General features: G+C 38.0%; 1 protein-coding gene across 4 annotated transcripts in view; it reads right to left on the bottom strand.

Annotated features, from left to right (window-relative positions):
* LOC137962540 (rab GTPase-activating protein 22-like) overlaps nt 1-26,265 on the bottom strand; it is a 32,159-nt gene that overhangs the window by 595 nt on the left and 5,299 nt on the right. For all 4 annotated transcript variants that reach the window (XM_068809458.1, XM_068809459.1, XM_068809457.1 and 1 more), the window contains 3 exons: nt 25,976-26,081; nt 442-539; nt 45-299 (listed from right to left, as the gene is read on the bottom strand). In XM_068809458.1, the coding sequence (XP_068665559.1) occupies nt 45-299; nt 442-539; nt 25,976-26,081 (459 nt within the window). The remainder of the gene's footprint in view (nt 1-44; nt 300-441; nt 540-25,975; nt 26,082-26,265) is intronic.

Here is a 26,265-nt window from a genome sequence, read left to right as displayed (position 1 = left end):
TAGGAGAGATACAAATAGATAGAGAGACAGAGAGAGAGAAAGACCTTGACAACATCATCCAGCCCTTTTGCCTCCTTCATGAGTTTTTTGTTCTTGTTCTCAAGAACACTGGCAATGAGAAAGACTGACAGACCAGCTTGCTGATCTGTTCCACTTCCACCTGTTTGTACATTTTTCCTCTCAAATTTCCCGTACTGTTTTAGATGTTTATAATTTTTCGACGTACTTGACTCAGTATTGGCATGTGATTCTTCGTATAAAGAAAAGATATTAGGATTGTACTCCATGGCCCACATCAACTGCAAAAAAATCATCATCTTCTGATAACCATTCATCCAAAGAACCATATTATGGTTTAAACCCTTTCAAGAGTAACAAGTTTTGGCGTTTTATGTCGTTCTCAGCAATGAATAAAACCATAAAGTCAAACTTGGTGCTTACCTCCCAAAGATACATGGCATCAACAAAAGAGAATTCTCTGCGGAAGAGTACCATCAACATACGAAATGCAAACAAATACTCTCCACCATCTAGGTTCTCTGTCATTTGATATACAGTCATTTAAGATATCAGTTGGATGCAACCTCCATTAAGAAATAAATAAGATTGCAAAACAAAGAGGACGATTAGTTAATGAATTATATATCTATGTTTTGTTCAAATAACAGCGAGGAGATTAACAAAGGTTAATGGACATAATCCCAGAGTTGTAACATATCTCCATGCTTTTGTTAGTCATTTTGTGATAGGTCTATACCCATTTTTAATATGGTATCAAAGTCAAGTATCTATTACGTTACGTCTAGTCCTTGCCTTACATTATACCTTGTATATGTTATCCGTGTCTCAAAACTCATTGTCTATTTATTTACGCTTGGATGTTAGGAGTGTTAGTGGACATAATCCCACATACATTAAAATCACTTAAAACCCTGATTAAAAGAAAAAGGGGCGGTTCTTTTTGAGGCATGCACTCCAAGGCAGCAGCAGCTGCTCCTATCCAAGCTCTTTTTCTCTTATTTCTCTTCTTTTTCACCCAAATATCAGATTTTTCATGGTATCAGAGCAAGGTTAAGCATTTTTTAGGCAGATTTTTCTCATTTTTGTGGTTCTTCACTCAATCTTCAGTAACCTTTTGGAGGATCTTCCAAGATTTCTAAACTGGTAGGATAAAAACTTCATTTTTTTCTTTTTTTGCCTGCCATAACCTCTTGGCTCATGGCTACTACTACTAATTGAAAGATTATAGGGATTTTGAGTCATTTAATAATCCCAAATTGAGAAATTTCTTCAATCTGAGTCTTCCTTTACCTTGCTTGCATCATCATCAATTTTGCATATGTCACCCAAATTTCATGCAATTGAGTTGTTTATTCTTCAATTTCTGGTCTTGATTGCTGAGGTTGATTGTTATTCATTGAAAATTGATTGGGATTACTACTGGATTGTCCTAATTGGTTCAATCGTGGGGCCAACTTGACTGCACATGCATAGAATTTTAGGAAAAGGTTCCCATTTGATTGGTTGACGCATCGTTGCACTGGATTGTCGTAGTTCGTGGTGTTTAATGGCTGAATCCAGTACGCAAGTTGTTGTCCAGAAGATCAATGAGGGTTCTAATGTGAAATTCTCTCAGCATATTTAGATAACTACGATCCAATTGAATGGATCAAATTATGTCAACTGGTCATGGTTAGTTTTGATGTATTTGCGGGGCAGAAGGATGGCCAAATATATAATAAATGATCCCCATATACCTATTACTAAGGATTGGGTAGTTGAAGACAATTTAGTGATGACCTGGTTGGTCAACATTATGGAATAATGATTTAATAACCAGATTTTGAGTTGTAGTACTGCCAAGGCAATGTGGACTACCTTAGCATCTATTTTGTCTTAGGAAAGTAATTTACCGAGAATCTATCAATTGTGAAAAATAGGTGATTTGAGGAGAAAATAGATTTTTGGAAGAGAGGCAGTTTTGCTGCTTTGGAATCCGAGCCAGAAAGGCCCTTCCTGCTTCTTTATAATCAAAGTTTAAGTGAAATTTTACAACAGGACAAGAATACCCTTCAATACTAAAAATTACATATCTCCTAAAATACATGTCTAAATTGAATAAAAATTTAACTAGAGATAAAAATAAGACATTCTATATCTAATAGCCATACTATAAGAGAAAAATGTAATATTGAAAATCTGAGAAATGACCAAGATACCCCTGAACTTGTATTTTAACAAGTTGTATGTGAGATATTTTAACACGAAGCGTGGCAGTAGATCAGTGACAGATTACTTCACTGAGATGAGAGGGGTACTACAGGAAATCAACACATTTCATCCATTTATTGTGAAAGTTGAAGACACTCGTAGGAAAGAAAATCAAAATCAAGTTGATTTCTAGATGGTTTGGGCTCTGAGTATGATGCCATTTGAGCTCAATTGTTGGCCAATGAAGATTTGACAACCCTAGAGTAGGCATTTAATAGGGCTCTTCGGGCTAAAGGTGCAGTAGTGAGTAAAAATAACTCTGGTGGAAATCTCTCAAATGTAACTGCTTTTAACCTCCAGCCCTCTACTGGTAGATTTGATAATCAGTTTCGTGGTGGTAATAATAGAGGTAGGGGTCATTCCATCACTACCCGTGACCGTGGTCGGAATGATAAAGGGGATAAAAAATGTGTTCACTGTGGTAGGTCAAACCATATGCTAAATTAATGGAAAACAAAAAAACTTCATTGACTTGATGTAATCTGAGTACATGAACCCCTATTTATAATAGAGGAAAATAGTAGAGTCCAATTACAATTAAACTACCCTTGTCCCAATTACACCCAAACTCTAACACTTAAAGATAAATCCTAGCATAATTAAATAACTCAACATAAATAGAAGACTAACATAACTAAAATACCTTTAAATTGAAACTCTCCTGTGAGACCACCTGTTGTGAAACTCTTATAGGACTCCACCATATTAATTCTGGCTCTATGAGAGTCATGTAAGAGGCTTCCATATCTTCTCTTCAACACTCCCCCTCAAACTGGAGTTTATAACTAGCTTGCAATGAAAATGATTATTGGTCTTCAATTTTCTTTACTACAAAAATTTCTTCATAGATGCAAAAACTTCATCTTTAGTGCTCCCCTTTCTTGAATATTTTTGTCACATAAAAATTACTACAACATATAGAATAAAATACCTCTTTTTTGTATTTCTTCTTCTACTTCTCCTTCTCAAACTGGGAGGTAATGGCAATGATCTCAGTTTGAAACAAATAACATAGATAAGAACAAAACTGGACACACTCTCAAAAGGTAAAAATGGGTGATAAAACATAAGTCTAAACCAACCTCAAAGGATTTCAAACAAAAATATTGACAATAATCACTAAAGTGGGTAATGTTTGTCATTCATAACTTCAGTTTGAGGGGGAGTGTTGAAGAGAAGATCTAGAAGCCTCTTACATAATCTCACAGTAAGCAATCTCACAGAGTCATAATTAATTTGGTGGAGTCTTACAAGAGTCTCACAGAAGGTGGTCTAACAGGAGAGTCTCAGTTTAAAGGTGTTTTAATTATGTTAGTCTTTTATTTATGTTGAGTTATTTAATTATGCTAGGACTTTTTTTTTTTGAGAAAAAAGGTGTGAATGTATTACTGAGAGAAAAAATATACTTACCTTACTGTACAAAACCTTCCTCCACAACAAAATGTTGAAGGAAAACACCTAGTTTAGTCTGATTATCTGTTAAGTGATTAGCTGATCTAGGAATATAATTCCAACTACATTGTAATTGAGAAATTAAATTACATATATCCTTGAAAAGATCTCAATGCTGCCAAGGAGATTTGCATGTCTTCTTCTTACACCAATTGATGAAACTTTTGAATCGCCTTCAACATAGAGAGGGCCTACCATCCGTTGATGAAAAAGATTTAGGCCGTTAAACAAACCAAAAAGCTCGGTTGTTGTTGAGTCCAATTCACCAATTGGTTCGGAAAAAGAGAGGAGAAGGTTACCTTTATCGTCATGGATAACCCCTCCATATCCAGCAGGGCCAGGACAACCAACGCGCTTCCATCGAAATTCAGTTTGAAATGTCTTACCGAGGGAAGAGACCAAGTTTGCATAATCGGAGGGCGGGAAAGATGAGACATTTTCGCAACAAGATGCCAATTTCCTTGTAAGTTTACTCCTTTGAGATTTTTAAATTCTTTTCGCATAAGAATTCAAGATGTAACTTGCCCAACAATTCTGTTGCTTAGAATATTTTCGGGAAGAGATTTTCTATTGAACTTCTTGTTATTCCGTTCTTTCCATAAGGCCCAAACGATGTGACCAACACAGCATGAGATTAATAACTTTCCAAGCCTTGGGAGATGGGCATTTGTGACCGTATGAATAGTAGATGTGAGATTTTGGGATGAACAGTATTGCAGACCAATTTGGCTGATGAGTCTGGTCCAAATAGAGTGAGCATAATTACAGTGTAATAATATATGGTCCGTGGTTTCAAGAGAGGTCCGACAAAACGGGCAGAGGGGATCCAGAACATTCGTTCCCCGACGCATTAGCGAATCTGGAGTCAGGATTTTGTTCTGGCATGTTGTCCAGATAAAAAACTTTGCTCTCGGAGGCATGCAATAGCAGATGGGTGACAAGATAGGCAGTAGAAGTAGAAAACGCACCTTTGGGACATGGAGTCCATATCAGTGTGTCTGGAGCATTTCTGAGACGACCCGATGATAATCTCGTGACAAGATCAGCGGCTTCTAGGGTTTCCACTTCCGTCAACACTCTTCGGAGGTTTAAATTCCACTCACAAGAATTTTGCCTGACCACAAAAATATTCGCTGGCAAAAGTGAAAATTTGACCATAGCTAGAATTGAGACTAGCTGGTCCTACCCACCAATTTGTCCAAAATTTTGTCCGACTGCCAGATCCAATGTAGCACTTGACGGCGTTTTTGAAAACAGGTAACGAAAGTGCTATCTTTTTCCAAACATAAGATAATTTGTTATACCTTCCTCCTTTTGTCCACCATCCAGAAAACTTATCTGCTTTTGCCGCCACTATGTTCCTCCAAATCAGCGACGGGTGCATATTAAATTTCCAGATCCACTTCAAAAGCAAAGCAAAGTTTGTTGTTGCAATGTCGCGAATCCCAAAACCACCCTCAACAAGAGGTTTGCAAACATCAACCCATTTCACTAGGCAGTATTTTCTTTCACCATTTTGCCCACCCCATAAAAATCTTCTTTTTAAGAACTCAATTCTATTTCTGACAGAGGCAGGGCAACAGTACAAAGACAGAAAATAAGACGGTATACCATGTAGAAAGACTTAATAAGAGTAAATTTACCAGCTTTGAACAAGAACTTTCCTCTCCAGGAGGCAAGTCTACCTTCAAGATGCTCAATGACTGGGTGCCAAGCAGATTTTGAAGGCAAGACAGGGGAAAGAGGAAGTCCCAAATACGTGCCCGGAGGGGAGACAACTTTACAACCAAATAATTAGTCATGGAATTTAGAACCGAATGATCAATATTGAAGCCCAAAATAGATGATTTAGCCCAACTTACATTTTGTCCAGAAGACAGCTCAAAAAGGTTAAGCAGAGCTTTCAAGTGGGAGATCTGACTCAAGGTACCTTCTCCGAAGAAAATAGTATAGTATCATCAGCATACTGCAATAACGGAATATCTTGGCTTGGGTCATCTGAGACCAAATTAAGCCAACCCGTTCTTTTGGTAAACCGGACCATAGAAGCAAGATGTTCCCCAATGAGAGTGAAGAGAAAAGGGGATAGTGGGTCACCTTGTCTGATTCCTCTTGTGGCTTTGAAGTAACCGCAGGGCTTCCCATTTACTAGGACAGAATATGATGCAGTAGAGATACAACTTCTCATCCAAAATTTCCACCAAGTCCCAAAACCCATTCTATCTAAAAGGTAATTAATTATTCTTAGGACAAGGGTAGTTTAATTGTAATTGGACTCTACTACTTTCCTCTATTATAAATAGGGGTCCACGTACTCAAATTATATAAAGTCAATTAATTTTTTCTCTTTTCCATAAAAATTACCACAACATATGGAATAAAATACCTCTTTCTTGTACTTATTCTTCTACTTCTCCCCTTCAAGTTGAGAGGTAATGGCATTGATCTCAGTTTGAAACAAATAACATAGATGTAGTAATAATCTCCTCCATCACGGTGTCCCAAGGAAAAGTATGAAACTGGACATAGACTCTTAAAAGGAAAAAATGGGTGATAAAACATAAGTCAAAACCAACCTCAAAGGAGTTCGAACAAAAATAGTGACAATAATCACTAAAGTGGGTAATGCCTGTCATTCACAAGACAACGATAAAAAAACCAAGGGTACCAATAAAAAGTCTCAATGGTCTTAAAAACACCCATATATATAAAAATGACCAACATAAGCAACACACCAAAAATGTTGGTCAAAGGGGCTAAACAAGAGTCAAATAAGGATGGTAGGAGAAAGGTAACTGACAAAAAGGGGTAAGTGATATATTTTTATGATTTTGTTGATCAATAACAACTCAAAAAGTGGCACAAAAAATTTGGCTTAAATTCGGATTTTTGAATGCAACAGGATACCAACATGACCTTTGATTCTTCCAATGCGGATATATCCTTAAATATAGATTTGATTGACATGAAATTTTCTCCTTCTAAAACTAAACTTAAATACCTTTTATCTAAGTATAACTTCTCTTCATAAAATATACTTCTTTTGAGATAAATAATCTAATAAATTTCGGTCTCTGCAATCTGATTGAACTAAGTACTCTTTCTCCTTTTGCCAGCATGACCATTGACTTTTTCAAGATAAATATCCACATATAAAAAATTCAGATTGAGAATTGGTTGAATATGTAAAAAAGACTTACAGATATTTCTTTCGATATATAATTCTCTGTATAAATTCTCGTTCTTGATAGCATAAAATGGTTCGAAAGTTGAAGATTTCTACAGCTGCTCGAACCTCTCTTGCAGTCTGACTGCTTCAAATATTGATTTATCTTTGTAGAAAACTCTTATTACCAAAATTCGTTTTTCCTTGGAAAGTAGACTTGATTATCTTTCCGTCAATATATAATTTGCAATATGAAAAGCTCAGTATGGAGGTGCGAACACCAAGAAAACAATGAGTATTTAAACTAAAAAGATAAAACAAATAGAATACGAACCTAAACTACTAAAGATGATAGATCAGAAAAGGATCACATTATCTCTGTGGGTTGACCATGTCAACTCACAGAACCTGCTATGATACCATGTTAATTCTAGCTCAGTGAGATTGCTTACTATGAGAGTCATATAAGAGGCTTCCAGATCTTCTCTTCAACACCATATTTCTGAAAAATGTTGCGAGAAATTTAGTAAACCTGTCTGGACGAATTCTATAGTCAGAGAACAAGACGGCTCTTCTCACAATGGTTCTTTTGAAGAAATTCAGCAATTAGTACAGCGACTGAGCCAATTGACTACATCATCTATTACTCCAATTGTAGAGGCTTATCCTTCATCATCAGCAAGTACCACAATAGCGAGTACAAGTATGCCTCAGGGGAAGGGTACTGTTCACACTACCCCACAGATATCCTTAGACTATTCTAATTGTTCCTAAGTTTCCTGTTAATCTCTTGTCTGTGAGTTACATTACTAAATCTTTAAATTGTTTCGTAACTTTTAATCCTACTAGTGTTTTCCAGGACTTGCAGACGAATAAGACGATTGGTTCTGAACATGAGAAGGGATGACTCTATATGCTAGATGATGTATCTGTTTCTTGAGCTATAGTACTCTCTACTATTGATTCATCCTACTTATGGCATCTACACTTGGGACATACGTCACCAGTTAAACTGCGTCAGTCTTTTCTTTCATTGCTAACATATATCTCATTTGATTGTGAGTCATGTCAATTGGGAAGCATCATCAATGCAATTTACCAGTTAGTTCTAGTCATAGCACCAAAATGTTTGAGTTAATTCATTTTGATGTATGGGGTCCATGTCGGATTCCTAGTCTATTTGGTTTTAAGTATTATGTGCCATTTATTAATGATTTTAGTCGAGTAACTTGGGAATATCTCTTATGGGAGAAATCCAAAGTCTTTGATGTATTCCTGAATCTTTTTAGTGAAATAAAAAATTAATTTGGTGTTTGTGTTCATGAGCTTTGTACAAATAATGGTTGGAATATCTTAATCATAAGTTTTCAAATTTTTGTGTCTCCCATGGTATTATCCATCAAACATCTTCTTGAGGTTACTTGGGCACTATTACTATACATGAACGTTTGAAAGTCGTTTTGGGGTGGATGCTATTTTAACTTCTTGTTTCTTAATTAATCATATGCCCTCCTCTGTTTTAAATGGTCAGGTTCCTTTCCAAGTTTTAAAACTACATTGTAAACAATTTGATGTGGTACCTCATGTTTTTTGTTGTACTTGCTTTGTCCACATGTTTGGAGCTTCAGTTGATAAGTAGTCACCTCGGTCAATCAAATGTGTCTTTCAAGGGTACTCTCGTTGACAAAAAGGGTACAAATTCTATGACCTAGTTCATCGAAAGACATGTGTCAACTAATGTGACCTTCTTTGAACATACCTCGGAATTTGAGTCCTCTAGTGAGATTTCTATTTCTTCAGTCTTCTTCAAATAGTCCAGTTCCAATTGTTGTTCTAGATATCCCACCTTCATTTCCAATTCTACATGTCTATAGCCGTCGTTCTCATGTTGCAATAGTGCCTCCAACAGATAAGCCTACAAAGCTACATTCTCATGCCCCATCGTCTTCCTCTTTGCCTGAGGATCTGTTCTATCAAATTTAGACTTGCCTATTAGTCTGCAAAAAGGTAAACGGTATTGCACTTCTCATCCTATCTCTCAATATGTTTCTCTTGACTTTTTGCCCTCTTCCTTTAAATCCTTTGTTACATCCTTGTCTACTTCTACTATGCCCCATTTAGTGTAGGATGCTTTGTGTTCACCAAAGTAGAAACGAGCAAAGGATGATGAGATGATTGCTTTGTTGTCTCGAGGAACTTGGAGTCTATGTGATCGTCCGATAGGAGCTACTATTGTGAGGTGTCGTTGAGTTATACAATAAAATATAACGCCGATGGATCTATTGAACGACACAAGGCCCGATTGGTAGCAAAGGAATATCCACAGACCTTCTGTGTTGTTGTGTTTGATACATTCTCTCCTGTAGCCTGACTTACTTCGGTACGTATCTTAATCTCTGAAGCAGTTAATAAAGGTTGGCCTCTTTTCAGTTTGATGTGAAAAATACCTTCTTGTATGGAGATTTAAATGAAGAAGTTTATATAGAGCAACATCCTGGGTATGTTACTCAGGGGGAGCCAGGGAAAGTATGTAAACTACAGAAGGCCATTTATGGACTTAAATTGAGCCCAAGGTGTGGTTTAGAGAAATTTAGTACTGTAGTAATGCAATTTGGGTTCCACCGTAGCCATTGTGACAATTCTACATAAAAAAAAATGTGATTTGGTGAGAAAATAGAAGAAAAAGAGTTTTGGAAGAGGAGCAGCTTCGCTGCCTTGGAATCCAAGCCAAAAAGGCCCTTCCAGCTTCTTTATAATCAGGGTTTAAGTGAAAATTTACAAAAAAACAAAAATACTCCTTAATAGTCACAATTACATCTCCTAAAATACATATCTGAATTGAATGAAAATTTAACTAGAGATAAAATAAGACATTCTCTATCTAATACCATACTATAAGAGAAAAACGTAATGTAGAAAATATGAAAATGACCAAATACCCTGGACTTGTATTGTAACATTCCCCCTCAAGTTAGAGAGTAGATATCAAACAATCCCAACTTGTCACTAATGGATACATATTCACGTCTTCCCAAAGGCTTAGTAAATATATCTCCCAACTAGTCTGAAGATTTTACATAAGGAGTTACCACATTCCCCTGCATAACTGCATCTCTAATAAAATGTTTGTCAAACTCTATATGTTCCATTCTCTCATGGAATACAGGGTTGGTGGCAATAAAAATGGCCGCCTGGTTATCACAATTCATAACCATAGGGTCAGGTAATGTAAAACCAAACTCAAAAAGCACAAACTTAATCCACATAATCTCACTAACTGTATGAGTCATTGCTCGATACTCGGCCTCTGCACTGGACCAAGCCACAATTGTTTGCATTGGACTAGCCTGACGTAGAACATCTATCCATCTTACACCTAACATAATCGACATCAGAATACCCAAGTACATTAACTTTCTCATTCTGAGTATACAGAAGACCTTTTCCAAGTGCACCCTTCAAGTACTTCAATATCCTCTGAGCAACTTCTAAATGGACTTTCTGAGGATTTTCCATGAACTGACTCACAACTCCCACAACAAATGAGATATCCGGCCAAGTAACTATAGCATAGATCAGTTTACCTACTAACCATCAGTATTGAGATCTATCCTTGAGTGTAGGACCCCGGGTGTCATGTAGACTATGATTAACTTCCATGGGGGTGTCTATGAGTTTAACACCTAACAAACCATACTCTTGTAACATATACAATATATATTTTCTCTGATAAATAACAATACCTCGCTTGCTATGAACGACTTCAATGCTAAGGAAGTACTTGAGAGAGCCCAAATCCTTTGTTTGAAAATGTGTGGTCAAATATTGTTTAACTTCTGTAATACCATCAAGATCATCACCAGATAACACAATGTCATCTACATAGACAACCAAAACCACCATACCAGTCTTCCTTTTAAGTAGGAACATAAAATAATCACAATGGCTCCTATAGAACCCAAACTATAGTACCACATCACTAAACTTTTCAAACCAGGCCCGTGGACTATGTTTAAGTCCATAAATAGCCTTCTCCAGTTTACACACCTTTCATATCTCCCCCTGAGTAACATACCCTGGAGGTTACTCCATATACACTTCCTCATGTAGATCACCATATAGAAAGGCATTCTTCACGTCAAGCTGAAAGAGAGGCCAACCCTTTATTAACAACCACAAATATTAAGATACGTACTGAAGTAAGTTGGGCCATAGGAAAGAATGTCTCAAAGATATCAACTACAAAAGTTTGTGTATACCTCTTTGCTACCAACCGAGCTTTGTACCGTTCAATAGAGCCATCAGCATTATATTTGATAGTATAAACCCAACGACACCCGACAATAGTTGCTCATGTAGGTGGATCACTTAGATGTTGTTGGAAGATGGGATCAAGCCCACAAGCTCAAGGCAAAAAACTCAGACGTCAAAGGAGTTGCACATGTGTGAATTATGATACTTCACTTAAAGATGGCATAGAGGTGTAAATATGTGTTCTTTTTATGTCTTTTATTTCAACAAGTTGTAGCCCTAAGGGCATTGTAAAGACTATAAATAAAGGCATTGGCTAAGAGGTAGAGCATTGAAGCACTCTCCTCTCTTTCTACAAATTCGTCCAGCCCTCATTTTCACTTTGACGCAAACCTCTTTTCCCTTAATCCAAACTCTCTCCTTCCACGTCCTTCTTCTTCTCCTCTCCTTTTCTCTTCTTCTTCTTCTTCTTCTTCCTCGTTGATCTAAAGTTCCTTTAATGAGATCCTAAATTCCAAATGGTATTAGAGCAAGAAGTTTAGGATCTCTCTTGATGAAGTTATTATGGAATTTGTTCAAGAAGTTGTAAAAGAAGAAGTTCAGTCATAAAGAGATAAGTTCATTCTCTTCTTATTTACATTTTATTTCCTTTCCTTATTTACATACTCCTCTTTACTGTTTTTTCTACTTCTTGAACTTTGAATCACATCAAGTCAAGATAAATCTTTATATGTTGTGAAGATTTATTTTTATGACTAAATTGATGTTATAATCTTGATCTTCTTGTAAATCAATTCCAAACATGATCAAAATCATTTGCTGTTTGCATCTTATTAAGATTGATGGCTGAGATTCAATTACCTTTATGTAACTTGGATCAATCTCATTTGAGGTAGAATTCCAGCACATATTGCTGTAACTTCTCCTACTTAATGTTGTTCATGGGTTTGTGTTATGTTGTTGGATGCCCACTATATGTTTGGTGAAATTCCAGCAGCCATTTACCCTTTGTAGTTCCTTTTGAACTTCAACAATTGAATTTTTTTTTTACGTTGAAGTATCCTATGAGTTGAAGATAAATTTCTTCCAAGTATCTTGATTTGCCTTTAAATCTTCTCTAAATATTTTCTCTATCTCTAGGTTTGTGTTGGAGTTTGGATTAAGGCCTAATCGGTTGCATTTACCTTCTTCTCTTTATTTTTAAGAATACAAGAGGAGTTGAGTGATGGCGAGATGTTATTCTCACTTACTAAAGGCACAAATTTGTTGATAATTTGGTGTTTGCTCTCGTGAAAGAAACTAGTTCTTGTTCTCTTTTTTTGGTGACTGATTTGGTCCACGGGTTCTTCAAATTACATTGAGTAATTGTTCTTGGAAGAAGGCCCCTTCCCTTGACCTCCACATTTGATTTGCCTCATCATGGAGAGTGGACACAACAATAATAAGAGTGATATACTCCGTATTACTACAATTCCACTTAGAGGTCTCTCCAATTACATGAGCTGGTCACAATTGGTTCGGAGGGTTCTTATTACTTGTGACATCTTAAGCCACGTTATTAAATTTCCTCCGATTGTTGAAGAAGATGAGATTTACCACAAGTGGGTTAAGCATGATAACATAGCGATAAGTTGGCTCATCAATAGCATGGAAGAGCATGTGGCCAACAATGTGGTCCACTAGGAAACCGCCAAGGACATATGGGACACTTGTGCTAAGCTTTACTCAAGTTCTGCGTCATTACAAAAAATATATGATGTCTTACAAAATATGCTGCATACAAGACATGGAGATAATATTCACGAATTTTTAGCACGGTTTCGAGGCCTTCCCCAAGAATGGAAACTAGCTCAGCCATACTCCATTGATATTGCCATTCAAGAACAACAACGAGAAGCTTTGGCAGCAGTCATTTGCTTATCGAATATTAAACCTTACCTTGAGGTTGCCAAAACTCAGCTTCTAAGTTCTTCGGCTCTTCCATCCTTCGATGACATTAATGCTACATTACTTCGGATACCGGATCCATCCCCTCCTCCTATTGATGCCCCATCGGCGATGTTCTCCGGCAATCGGGGTACATCTTCCTCATACTGAGAACGGGGCAGAAATATGAGAGGGGTCGAACTATGAGAAGGGCTGAAAAATAGAGGTGGTAGAACGGGTCCGAATTCTTTCCGTACTGAGCCTCGAATTTGCACTTACTATGGTGATCAGAACCACCTTGTGGCAACATGCTGGAAACTTCATGGCAAGCCTGATTGGGCCATGGCTAACCCAGTCTCTGTTAGCATTGAGAAACAAGAAGAAGATAAGGTTGAATCATCCTCCGAAAATGTGACTCTTACTGCTAAAGACTAAGTTGCATTTCAGAAAATGAAGTCCTTCATGGAATCATTTATTCCCTCATCATCTACTGCTGCCACTACTATTGCCTCAGGTATGCTTTCTTCCTCTTCTTCCTCTTCCTCTTGGATCATCAACTCCAAGGCCTCCGAACATCTATCAGGTAACAAACACTTTGCAGTCCTTGTCTCCTTGTTATCCTCAGAAATTCGTTACTGTTGCTAATGGTACCCAAACCAAGGTCCTTGGCAAAGGTCCCTCCTCTCTTACCTCATCTATTCCCCTTCAGGATGTTTTGTTTATCCCTTAATTTTCTTTAAATTTGCTCTCGGTTAGTCAATTAACCAAACATTTAAATTGATCTATCACCTTCTCACCGTCTTCTTGTATATTTCAGGATCTCACTACGAAGCAGGTGATTGGTGGCGGCCATGAAAAGGGGGGCTTGTACTACTTCACTCTTCCACCATTAGCTGCATTATCATCCACTACATCCGAGGCCCAATTTTGACACAACCGACTTGGTCATCCGTCTACCCTTCACTTCGTTCTTTGCTTCTGTCCTTAAAAGAACTTTCTAATTCAGTTGTGAGGTTTGTCAATTAAGTAAACATATTAGGAGTACATATTCTCCTCATCTTACAACTACAAGTACTGCTCCTTTTGAGCTAATACATTCTGATGTATGGGGACCGTTATGTGTCTCAAATATTTCCCAAGTTAAATATTTTGTCATTTTTGTTGATGATTTTACTCGAGTAGCTTGGTTATATTTATTTAAAGAGCGTTCATAAATTCTTCCTTTGTTTAAAAATTTTCATGCTATGGTCTTGACACAATTTGGGAAGAAAATTCAAATCCTTAGATCTGATAATGCTAAGGAATACATATCTCATGAATTCAAATCATTTTGTGAGAGTAATGGGCTTATTCATCAAACATCATGTGCCTATACTCCTCAACAAAATGGTGTTGTTGAAAGGAAGAATCGTCATCTTCTTGAAGTTGCTCGGGGCCTCCTCTACTCCATGAAGGTACCCTATTTCCATTGGCCTCATGTTATACTTACAGCATGTTTTCTTATTAATAGGTTACCTTCATCAGTCTTTCATCATAAAACTCCTTACTCTATGTTATTTAATGGTGAAGATTTTTTGTCTCTTCCTTTGAAAGTTTTTGGATGTACGTGTTTTGTTCATGTTACATCCCCACATAAAAATAAACTTGATCCTCGGTCTATGAGGTGCATTTTTTTTGGGTACTCTCGAACCTAGAAAGGTTATGTCTGTTACAATCCTACCTTTCAGAGGATGTTTATCTCTAGGGATGTAACTTTCTTTGAGGACACCTCCTTCTACTCCTCCCATGATGCTCCTCCAGGAGGGACTTGTCCTTCTACTACTCCTTGTCCGCTTGTGCCTTTTAATCTTGAAGTTAACCCATCCCCCGATGCACCTGCCGTACCTTCACCTGTGGAGTTGTCGGATCCACCAGAGGTAAGTCCTTTTCCTCCTATGTATGAGCCTGAATTTGATAGTTGGCTTATTGCTTTAAGAAAGGAACGTCGTTCTTGTACTACTTCGCATCCTATTTCAAATTTTATGTCTCACCATCGCTTGTCTTCCGAGTGTTTTCAGTTCCTTGCGTCTCTTTCTTCTACTTCAATTCCACAGTCGTATCAGGAGGCTCTGAGGCATCCAGGATGGAAGGCTGCTATGGATGAAGAAATGCACGCCTTATACGAAAATCAAACCTGGTCCTTAACATCACTCCCGAAAGGTAAAAGACCGGTTGGTTGTAGATGGGTTTTTTCGGTAAAACATAATCCGGATGGATCGGTTGCTCGTCTTAAAGCTCGACTCGTTGCTAAGGGCTATACGCAGTGCTATGGGATAGATTATGAGGAGACCTTCTCTCCTGTTGCAAAATTGAATTCGATACACATCATCTTGTCTATTGCTGTTAACTCATCATGGCCCGTCTATCAATTGGATGTTAAAAATGCTTTTTTAAATGGTGATATAAGTGAGGAAATTTATATGGTCCAACCACCTGGTTATGTGGTTGAGGGGGAGTCAATATGCCGGTTAAAAAAACTCTTTATATGGGCTTAAGCAATCCCTTCGGGCGTGGTTTGATAAATTTAGTCAAACACTTCTACAGTTTGGTTTTCATCAGTGCTCAGTTGATCATTCCATATATTATAAAGATACGGTAAAAGGGAAAATATTATTGGTCGTATATGTGGATGATATTATCTAAACCGGTGATGATGCTTTCAGCATACAAGAGGTGAAGAAGATGATATGTCAGGAATTCAAGACTAAAGACCTTGGTATGCTTAAATATTTTTTGGGTATAGAAGTTCTTCAATCCAAACATGGGATAATATTATCTCAAAGGAAATATGTCTTGGATCTCCTTGAAGAAACAAGAATGAAGGGTTGTAGACCAGCTGACACACATATGGATACAAATGTAAAATTATGTGCCACAAATGAAAAAGATATTGATATTAGCAAATATCAAAGACTCGTGGGAAAACTGATTTATCTCACGGTAACTAGGCCAGACATCATATGTTGTAAGTGTGGTGAGTCAATTCATGCACAAACCACAAATTACCCACTGACAGGCTTTAGAGAGAATATTACGTTACCTAAAAGGAGCTCCAGGAAGAGGATTGATGTATAAAAAACATGGGCACTTCAACATAGAAGGCTTCTCAGATGCAGATTGGGTTGGATCACCTGACGATAGAAAATCTACATCAGGATATTGTACTCTGGTTGAAGGAAACTTGGTTACATGGAAAAGTAAGAAACAAAATGTGGTTGCAAGATCCAGCGCCGAAGCCGAATACAGAGATATGGCCCATACCGTTAGTGAACTTTTATAGGTTAGGACCCTTCTTACCCAACTAGGTTTTTATAAAAAAGGGTCCATGGGTCTGCATTGTGATAATCAAGCAGCCATTCATATTACTTTAAATCCAGTTTTTCATGAAAGAACTAAACATATAGAGGTGGATTGTCATTTTATACGAGAGAAGTTTCAAGCAGGAATAATCTCTCTCAAACATGTGTCATCTCAAGAGCAAGTAGCTGATATTCTCACTAAACCCGTTACATCTAAAATCCTATCATTTATAAGTGGCAAGTTGGGTGTTTTTTATGTCTTTTCTCCTCCAACTCGAGGGGGAGTGTTAGAAGATAGGCTCAAGCCCACAAGCTCAAGGCAAGAAACTCACACGTCAAAGGAGTTGCACATGTGTGAATTATGATACTTCACTTAAAGATGGCATAGAGGTGTAAATATGTGTTCTTTTTATGTCTTTTATTTCAACAATTTGTAGCCCTAAGGATATTGTAAAGAATATAAATAAAGGCATTAGCTAAGAGGTAGAGCATTGAAGCACTCTCCTCTCTTTCCACAAATTCGTCCAACCCTCATTTTCACTTTGACGCAAACCTCTTTTCCCTTAATCCAAACTCTCTCCTTCCACGTCCTTTTTCTCCTATCTTTCTCTCTTCTTCTTCCTCTTCCTCGTTGATCTAAAGTTCCTTTAATGAGATCCTAAATTCCACAGACGTATGTTCCCCAAGACATCAAAGCACTCATCTCATCATCCAAAGCTTGTTTGCATTCTGGAGAGCACAAGGCTTCCAACACTGAACGAGGTATATGGGAAGTAGACAATGACATAACAAAAGATTTAAAGGATGGGGACAAAAACTCAAGACACATTTTGGCTATCAGATGAGAAGTACAAGATCGTTTACCTTTTCGTAGACTAATAGGTAGGCCCGTCAAAAAATCAAAGACAATAGGATCTGCAGGCAATGAGGAAGCTAGTGGATCATGAGAAGAGAACTCTATAGAGGTAACTGTTGGAAGTATTGCATTAGGATGGGCTTCGGAGATCGTTGGAGATTTTGGATTAGGAGTTGTCTGTTCTCTGCTTCGTACTCTCTTGTCTTAAATGGTACAGTCTATGGATGCTTCAATGGATCTAGAGGTTTAAGACAGGGAGATCCTCTTTGCCCTCTTCTCTCCAACATTGTGGCGGAATTCCTATCTGCTATGCTATTTTCGGCCAAAGAATGTGGATGGCTACATCCAACCAGCAACTCCTCGGCTTTCAATAAACCGGTGCTTCAATATGCGGATGACACTTTGATCTTTGGAGCAGGAACAATGGACAACATAAAAAAAGTAAAGACAATTTTGGGGCTCTTCGAAATCTGCTCAGGTTAGAAAGTCAATTGGAGGAAACTTCCTTGATTGGGTTCAATATCAACCCAAACTCTCTCTCTTAAATGGTGGAAGTGCTTGGTTGCATAATCTCATCTACCCCTAGTATTTATCTTAGCCTTCTTCTGTTCACTCGTCGTATTTTCAAGATGGAATTGCGACTTGCATCATGGAAGGGAGGTTTGCTTAGCAAGGCAGGAAGGTTGACTCTTTTGAAATCATGTATCGCTGGCATTCCAAACCATTATCTATCCTTCATGCCTTGCCCAACTTCTGTTTGTCAGCAGCTTGATAAAATGAAGAAGCGATTTCTTTGGAGAGGAATCAGCCCTGATTTCAAGTACCATTTGGTCAGTTGGGAGGAAGTCTGCCTCTCGAAGAGCTTTGGAGGTCTCGGAATCAGGCTCTCCAAAGACATGAATCAAGCCTTGCTCCTTAAATGGATTTGGAGACTCAACTCATCTGTTCCAAACCTCTGGAAAAATATAGTGCTTTCAAAGCTCGGCATTTCTTCAAATTGGTAGATTGAAGGGGAAAACAAAAGGAATTTATCTCTTATATGGGGGTCACTCTATCTCTTTACTCCTACTTTCTCAGCGGCAGTCCAATTCTATGTGGGTGATGACCATCATATCAGATTCTGGTAAGACTAGCGGTTGGGTGATATGCCTCTTCATAACACCTTTCCTAGCCTCTTCAGAATTTCAAGATTGAGGAATAGTACCATTGCTGAAGTCGCTGATAATGGGGGATGGAACATTCAGCCTTCGTGGCCTATCTGAGCTAGAAGGTCTTGAAGTCAAGTCGCCTGTTGGACGCTTTGCAGCCAACCAGAATTCAAGCTAACAAATCAGATAAATTAATCTGGTGGCCAAATAAAAGTGGCTCTTTCTCAGTCTCTTCCACTTATTTTGCTATTCGAGGAGGGTTCACTCGTGGTCCCAAGCATGTAGTGGAATTCACATGGTGTCTCAATGCCCCCCCAAAAATAAAATTCTTCATATGGAGTGCATGCAGCAACAAGATTCTCTTTGCTAGCAACCTCAAAATTCGTGGCCAACTTGGAGTTGACCCCATTTGCCCTTTCTGCAATGCAAATGAAGAAACTGTTGACCACCTGCTTCTTTTGTGCCCTTTCTCTTGGGGGATTTGGACATCAATTCTTAGCAAAATTGGGCTCCATCTCTGCATCCCTGAGGACTTGGCTGCCACCTACCGAATGCTTGTCGGGAATCCTATCCCCGGTCTTGGAATATTGATGATCTCTGCTTTATTCGCATTCATCCCCTGGGGTCTCTGGCTGGAGCGCAATCAAAGAATATTCAGTGCCAAATTCAGTACTCAAGATAGAGTCATTGAAACCATCTCAGGCAATATTGGGATCATCTATCATAAATAATTGGAGGAGCCTAGCCCAGCTCCACATCTCTTCGAAGCCCCCTATCATCTGTGAATGGACCCCGCCTCCTGCTAGAGTCCTTAAGTTGAATTTTGATGGATCTTCTCTTGGTAATCCTGGCTTAGCCGGTTTCTGTGGCGTGATTCGTGATTCTTTTGGGAACCAGATCGTCTCCTTCTCCGGGCCTCTCGATATTGCAGACTCCACGATAGCTGAGCTTTAAAGTCTTCTTAATGGGCTTCGTGTTTTTCGCGATCATTGCTCTGAACCAATTCTGATTGAGGGAGACTCTAAGGTGGCGATCGATTGGTGCCAGAATGCCTCTTCACCTCCGTGACACCATTGGGATGCCGTTTTTGAAAATTTGGATATTGTTAATCTTCTTGATTGTTTTTGGTCTATCATTCCAAGATCAGTGAATTTTGTGGCTGATGCTTTAGTCAAGCAAGGAGCCTCCTTGCAATCTCTTGTTGTCAGGAGTTAGCTTCTTTTTGCTCTCTTAATAAAACCACATTTCATAAAAAAAAAAAAATGTTGGAGGTATTGCAGGAGCATGAGAGCGATAGTTGTAAACGCGTAGAGGCAATGAAGAACTCAATGAAACTGATAATATCCAAAATTGCAACAGGAACATGATTGTCTGAAGGAGATTCGGGTGATACAGGAAGCTCAGTAGATGAGAAAAAATATGGAGTATGTTCAAAGAAGGTCACATCAGCTGACAGATATGTCTTCCGTAGAATAGGATCATAACATTTATACCCTTTTGTCGATGAGAATACCCTAGAAAAACACATTTAATAGATCAAGGTGACAACTTATCAACCGAAGTTCCAAACATATGAACAAAACAAGTACATCCAAAAATACCATGAGCCAGATCAAACAATTTACAATTGGGCTTTAAAACTTGAAGAGGAAGTTGACCACTCAAAACAGATGAGGGCATACGATTAACCAAGTAGCTCAAAGCTAAAACAACATCTCCCCAAAAAGATTTAGGAACATTCTTATGCAACAATAGTGTCCTTGTAACCTCAAAGAGATGTCTAGTTTTTCAGCCACCCCATCTTGTTGTGGTATATAAGGACATGACGTTTGATGGTTAATACCATGAGAAGCACAAAATACTGAAAATTTATGGTTAAGATGTTAAGTTGTAAAGTCTAAGTAACGCCTTACGCAGAGTTGGCACACGGATCGACCTTCGAGGTAAGGTCACCGTGTGGAGCCCCCGAAAGGTCCGTGATATCTTGATTTTAGTTTCATTAAGGGTAGTTTGGGGATTTCACACTTATATTTTGGATGCCCTAGTTTTCTCTTTATATTTGAGGGCGCTGCTATTAGGGTTATCATCGAGGATCATCAATTGTTGTAGAAAGAGGTTAAAGAAAAACACTTGAGTGTGTGAAATTTCTCTTGTAAATTACTTCATCATCATAGTGAATTATTGTAGCAACGAAAGACAGGACGTAGTTTCACCTTGAGGTGAACCTGTATAAATCTTGTGTTTTTGCGCTTGATTATTTCTTCTTCTGCGATTATTATTGCTCTCGTTAGGCATCTAATTCCTAACATAAGATATTCCAAACTATTGCTAGTACGAAGCACATGAACATATGCACCAAATTGATTTTTTATTTCATTGAAAAAATTAAGGAATACATCAAATATTTCTGACTTTTCCCGTAGGAGATACGCCCAAGTGACTACTGAAATCATCAATGAACGACATAAAATACATAAAACCAAATGTGCTAGGAACCCGACATGGACCCCATACATCAAAGTGGACTAATTCAAAATAACTTGGTGCTTGGACTAGAACTAGCATGGAAACTGGAGCGACGATGTTTTTCCAACTGATAGGATTCACAATCAAATGAAATATCGACTGGCAAAGAAGGAAAAGACTGACGCAACTTAGTTGGGAGGGATGTCTCAAGCACAGATGCCACAAGTAAGAAGAATCTACAGTAGTGAAAGTTACGGCTCGAGAAACGGATACATCATCCAGCATGTAGAGCCCTCCCTTCTCATGTCCTGAACCAATCGTCCTCTTCGTCTGCAAGTCCTAGAAAACACAATAAGTAGGATAAAAAGTTATTCAACAGTTTAAAGATTTAGTTATATAACTCACAGACAAGAGATTAACTAGAAACTTTGGTACAAATAAAACAAAATCTAAGGATATTTGTGGAGTAGTGTGAACTGTACCCTCCCCCTGTATGAGAGAGGTGGATCCATCAGCTAAAGTAACTCGATGATATGAATGAAATGGACTAATGGACTGAAATTGGGAGGGCATACCTGATATGCGGGTAGAGGCTCCTAAATCAATGAAGGGAATAAGACACATTCAATGTATTCATACCTATACTAGCCATCGTGGCACTCGTTGAGGAAGGAAGAGTCTTAATAGTCTGAGAAGCATTAGATGAAGCAGTTAGTTGACCCAGACGCTATAATAACTGTTGAATTTCTTCATAGGATCCAGTATGCGAGGAAACATCCTTATTTGTGACTATAGAGTTGACCCAAGTAGGCTTACAAAATTTTTCCCAGCATTTCTCAGAAATATGATTAGTCCTACCACAATGAACACATTTCTGATCCCCCGATCATTTCGGCCACGACCACGGGTAGAGTAAGAGCAACCTCTACCTCTATTATTACCACCATGAAACTGGCCATTAGGCTTACAAGTAGAAGACTAAAGGTTAAGAGCAAATGCTTCTGAGATAGCTCTACCTGACTCATTCTTAAACTGCACCTTCGGCTCAAAGAACTTTGTTAAAGGCTTGCTCAAGGGTGGTCACATCCTCATTCACTAACGGCTGCGCTCTAATAGCATCATACTCATGCCCCAAACCATAAAAAAACTGGGCTACTTGAATCTGATTTTCTTTCTTACGAATGTCTTCAACATTCGTAGTAAAAAGATGGAATGTACTAATTTCTTGTAGTACTCCCCTCATCTCAGTGAAATAATATGTCATTGATCTACCTCCACGCTTCATATTAAAGAACTTCACATATAATTCATAGATCATTGACAAATTACTTTCTTGAGACAAAATCGAAGCAAAGATAGTCCACATTGCCTTAGCAGTACTGCAACTCAAAATCTTGTCACTAAATCTGGATTCCATACTGTTGACCAACCAAGTAATTACTAAATTATCTTTTGCAACCCAATCTTCAGTGACAGGCACTGAGGGATCATCAGTTATATATTTTGTCATTCTTCTGATCCTCAAATACATCAAAATTGATCTAGACCAATTTACATAATTCGATTTATTCAACTGGATCGTAGTTATCTGAATAGACTGAGAGAATTTCACATCTAAGTTCTCAACAGTCCTCTGGACAACAACCTGTGTGCTGGAATCAACCATTAAATATCACTCAACACCATAATTCAAAACACTAGAGCATCAATTAACCAAAGTGAAACACTTTCCCCAAATTTCTATGCTTGGGCAGTCCAGTGGCCCCACACTGAATTCAATTAGGGCAATTCAGTACCCAATTCATTCAATTTCGAACAAATAGTGATCAATTTGAGCAATTGAGACCATAAATCGATGAAAGAATTACCTAATTGCAAGAAACCAGGATGACGCAAGCTATAGAGATGATAACACAAGTAGATTTGAGAAATTTACTCAAATTTGGATCATCAAACACTTCTAAATCTCAACAATCAATCAAATAGTAGTAATCATTAGCCAATAGGCTAAGATAGGCAGAAACAAGGAAAAAAATGGAATTTTTACCCTACTAGTCTAGAAATCTTGGAAAAACCTAGAAGGAGATTGTTGAAAATGGAGAGAAGATCCACAAAATCAAAATAAATCTGCCCAAGACTTGCGTTACTGTTCTAATACCATGAAAAATATGTGATTTGGGTAGAAAAATAGAAGAGGAAAAAGAGTTTTGGAAAAGGAGCAGCTTTGTTGCCTTGGAATCTAAGCCAGAAAGGCCCTTCCAGCTTCTTTATAATCAGGGTTTCAATGAAAATTTACAAAAGGACAAACATGCCCCTCAATACTCAAAATTACATCTCCTAAGATACATGTCTAAATTGAATGAAAATTTAACTGGAGATAAAATAAGACATTCTCTATCTAATAGTCATACTATAAGAGAAAAGTGTACAGTGGAAAGTATAAAAAATGACCAAAATACTTTTGGACTTGTATTTTAACACTATATTCATACTTAAGAGGAAGACTGGTGTAGTTTGGTGGTCTATGTAGATAATATTGTACTCTCTGGTATCTTGAAGGCATTACCGAAGTTAAACAGTACTTGGACACATATTTTCAGACGACATACTAGGGCACTTTCTTGGCATTGAAGTTGCCTATAGCAAACAAGGTATTGTTCTCTCCTAGAGGAAATATATATTAGATATGCTACAGGAGTATGGTTTGTTGGGTGCCAAACCGGTAAATACTCTCATAAAAGTCAACCATAATCTTCATGACACACAAGGTCTTGCTCTATAGGACAAAACTCAATAACGACGCTTGGTAGGTAAATGGATTTATGCTACAGTCACAAAGTCAGATATTTCATTTGCATAGGAAAACGTGAACCAGTTCTTGGAAAATCCGCGTAAAGCACATTTAGAAGCTGCTCAGTGGATTTTAAAGTATTTGAAGGATGCACCTAGAAAAGGTTTGTTGTATACTCGGAATGAACAAATTGATGTACTTGGATATTCTAAAGCTGATTATGTTGGGTGTAAGATGGATGACAGTCTACATAAAGCTACTATTGTTTTGTTGGATGTAACTTGATAAGCTAGAAAGTAAAAAACAGACAGTTATGGTTAGATCTAGTACAGAAGCCTACTAGAAGCCCAATATTGAGCAGTAGCTCACATGATTAGTGAGCTTATGTGGATTAAATTTGTTCTTCTTGAATTAGGTTTCTAGTTACAGGTCCTATGGTCATAAAGTGTGATAATCAGGAGGTTATCTTTATTGCAAGCAACCTTGTATTCCACGAGAGAAGTAAACGTATAGAGGTTGATTGCCATTTTATTAGAGATGCAGTTATGCAAGGAAAAGTGGTAACTCCATACGTGAAGTCTTCAGACTAGTTGGGGGATGCGTTACCAAGCCATTGGGAAGACACGAACATGTATCCTTCTGTGACTAGCTGGGGTTATTTGATATCTACTTTCCAGCTAGAGGGGGAGTGTTAAAATATTAGCTCAAGGGTATTTTAGTCATTTTATATATTATATTTTTCTTATATGATTTCTGTTAGGTAAGCAATCTCTTCATATGCCTATGGTTCAATTTTCATTCATTTTAGAGGTGTATTTTAGGAGATATGTACGTTTATATTTTGAGGGGTATTTCTATTTTTTATGTAAAAATCACTTCTTCTTTTTTAAATGATGCTGAATTTTATTATGAGAGCTCAAACTAGCAGATTACAAGAGGGGAAGTCTTCCCAAACAATAAGAAATTGCTGGAAGGTTCTTAATTTAGCCAATTTATCAGCCAAAGAATTGGCTGATCTAGGAACAAGGTTCCAATTACAATGAATGAATGATACAATGTCAGCAATCCAATCAATGATTGGCCAGTGGCGCCAAGGAGGGTAGCTATCTTTTGAACACCAACTGATGAGTCTTTGAGTCGCCTTCGATAATCAGCTTGCCATGAAGCCGCTCTTTAAAGATTTGGAGGCCGAATAGAAGAGCACCCACTTCAGCAGTTTTTGAATCAGTAATTCCCACCGGCCCTGCATAGGATAGAATAGGGTCTCCACTGTTGTCTCTAAAAACACCACTAGCTCCAGTCGGCCCAGGACAACCTAAAGCACTGCCGTCAAAATTGAGTTTGGTGTAGTCATAAGGGGGAGGATCCCAGGTGGCCATAACCGGTTTCTTACAGGGGCCCGCCACGTGCGCAATCAAGCCCCAATTTTCTCAAAGGATGGCACCCGACAAATAAGCAAACTCCTTCCTAGAATGTAACCAACTTGAGATAAGGCCTACTGCCTAAGAAGCTATATTATCCGGGTTGCTAGTCTTGGAGTTGAATCTCCGGTTGTTTCGCTCGAGCCATATACACCATGGGACATGCGCAAGGCATGCCAAGAGAATTATCTAACCCAACTCAGAAAGGCATATCCCCATAACCGTTTCAACGGTTCCGAAAAGGTCCTAATGCAGCCCCATTTGGAGACCAATCTTCTGAAATATCTTCATCCAGACTTGCCAAGAAAAGTCACAATGTAAAAGAATATGCTGGATTGTTTCGTCGCACACACCTCAAAGGGGACAAGTGCGATCGGAGGCATGTAAAAATCACTTAAAACCCTGAGTAAAAGAAAAGGAGTCCTTTTTACGCACGCACTCCAAGGCAATAGTTGCTGCTCTTCTTCTCTTATTTTTCTTCTTTTTCACCCAAATATCAGATTTTTCAAGAGTTTTTGTGGAAGAGCAGTCCAACAATTATCTGTGGCAGCAAAGATTTTATGGTTATTAGCTAGGAAAGTCTCCTAATTTCTAGAAGGAACTAGGCCAATTTCAAAAAAAAATTAGTAGAAGGAACGATCCTGAGTGTAACTTAGTTGCCAAATATATTAGTAGGAGAAAATGAATTGATATGCAATAAATAATGCCCTTAAGGCATCTAAAAGTGATCCAATAGACAACAAGTAAATCACATGATAAAGTTTTACAAACTTTGGGACGAAAAAATACCAATAAAAGTAAATCTAAACTAAAGGCTCAGTTGAATATTCCTACAAAGCAAATCTACCAAGAAAATAATATGAAATACTGTTTTCAATGCTATTCATACCGAGGTGTTGATGAAGCTTGGGATCAAGAGCTTTAATTATAGAAGCTAGAGAATCCAACTGTGACTGTACTCCTGTAGAACTTGTTGTGCATCTGAAATTTTCTCGCTTCAAATTCAAACACCAAAAATAAATGTTAGGAATAGAAAACAACAGAGAATGTACTCGAACAAATTAACACCAAACATCATTGCAGGTCGAAGTACTGAGTAAACATTTATCAGATGGGTATTTTGAATAACTCAATAAGTTGAACAGTAAACAAGGTCCCAGCAATCAACAAAAAAATTAC

This window comes from Aristolochia californica, unplaced genomic scaffold, assembly GCF_029961685.1.
Source record: "Aristolochia californica isolate CCGP_79_NKW_82.1479 unplaced genomic scaffold, dmAriCali1.0.hap1 SCAF_4, whole genome shotgun sequence".
Lineage (NCBI taxonomy): Eukaryota > Viridiplantae > Streptophyta > Magnoliopsida > Piperales > Aristolochiaceae > Aristolochia > Aristolochia californica.
Note: the sequence above shows the minus strand (reverse complement) of the source record. Positions and strands in the feature narration are given on the sequence as shown.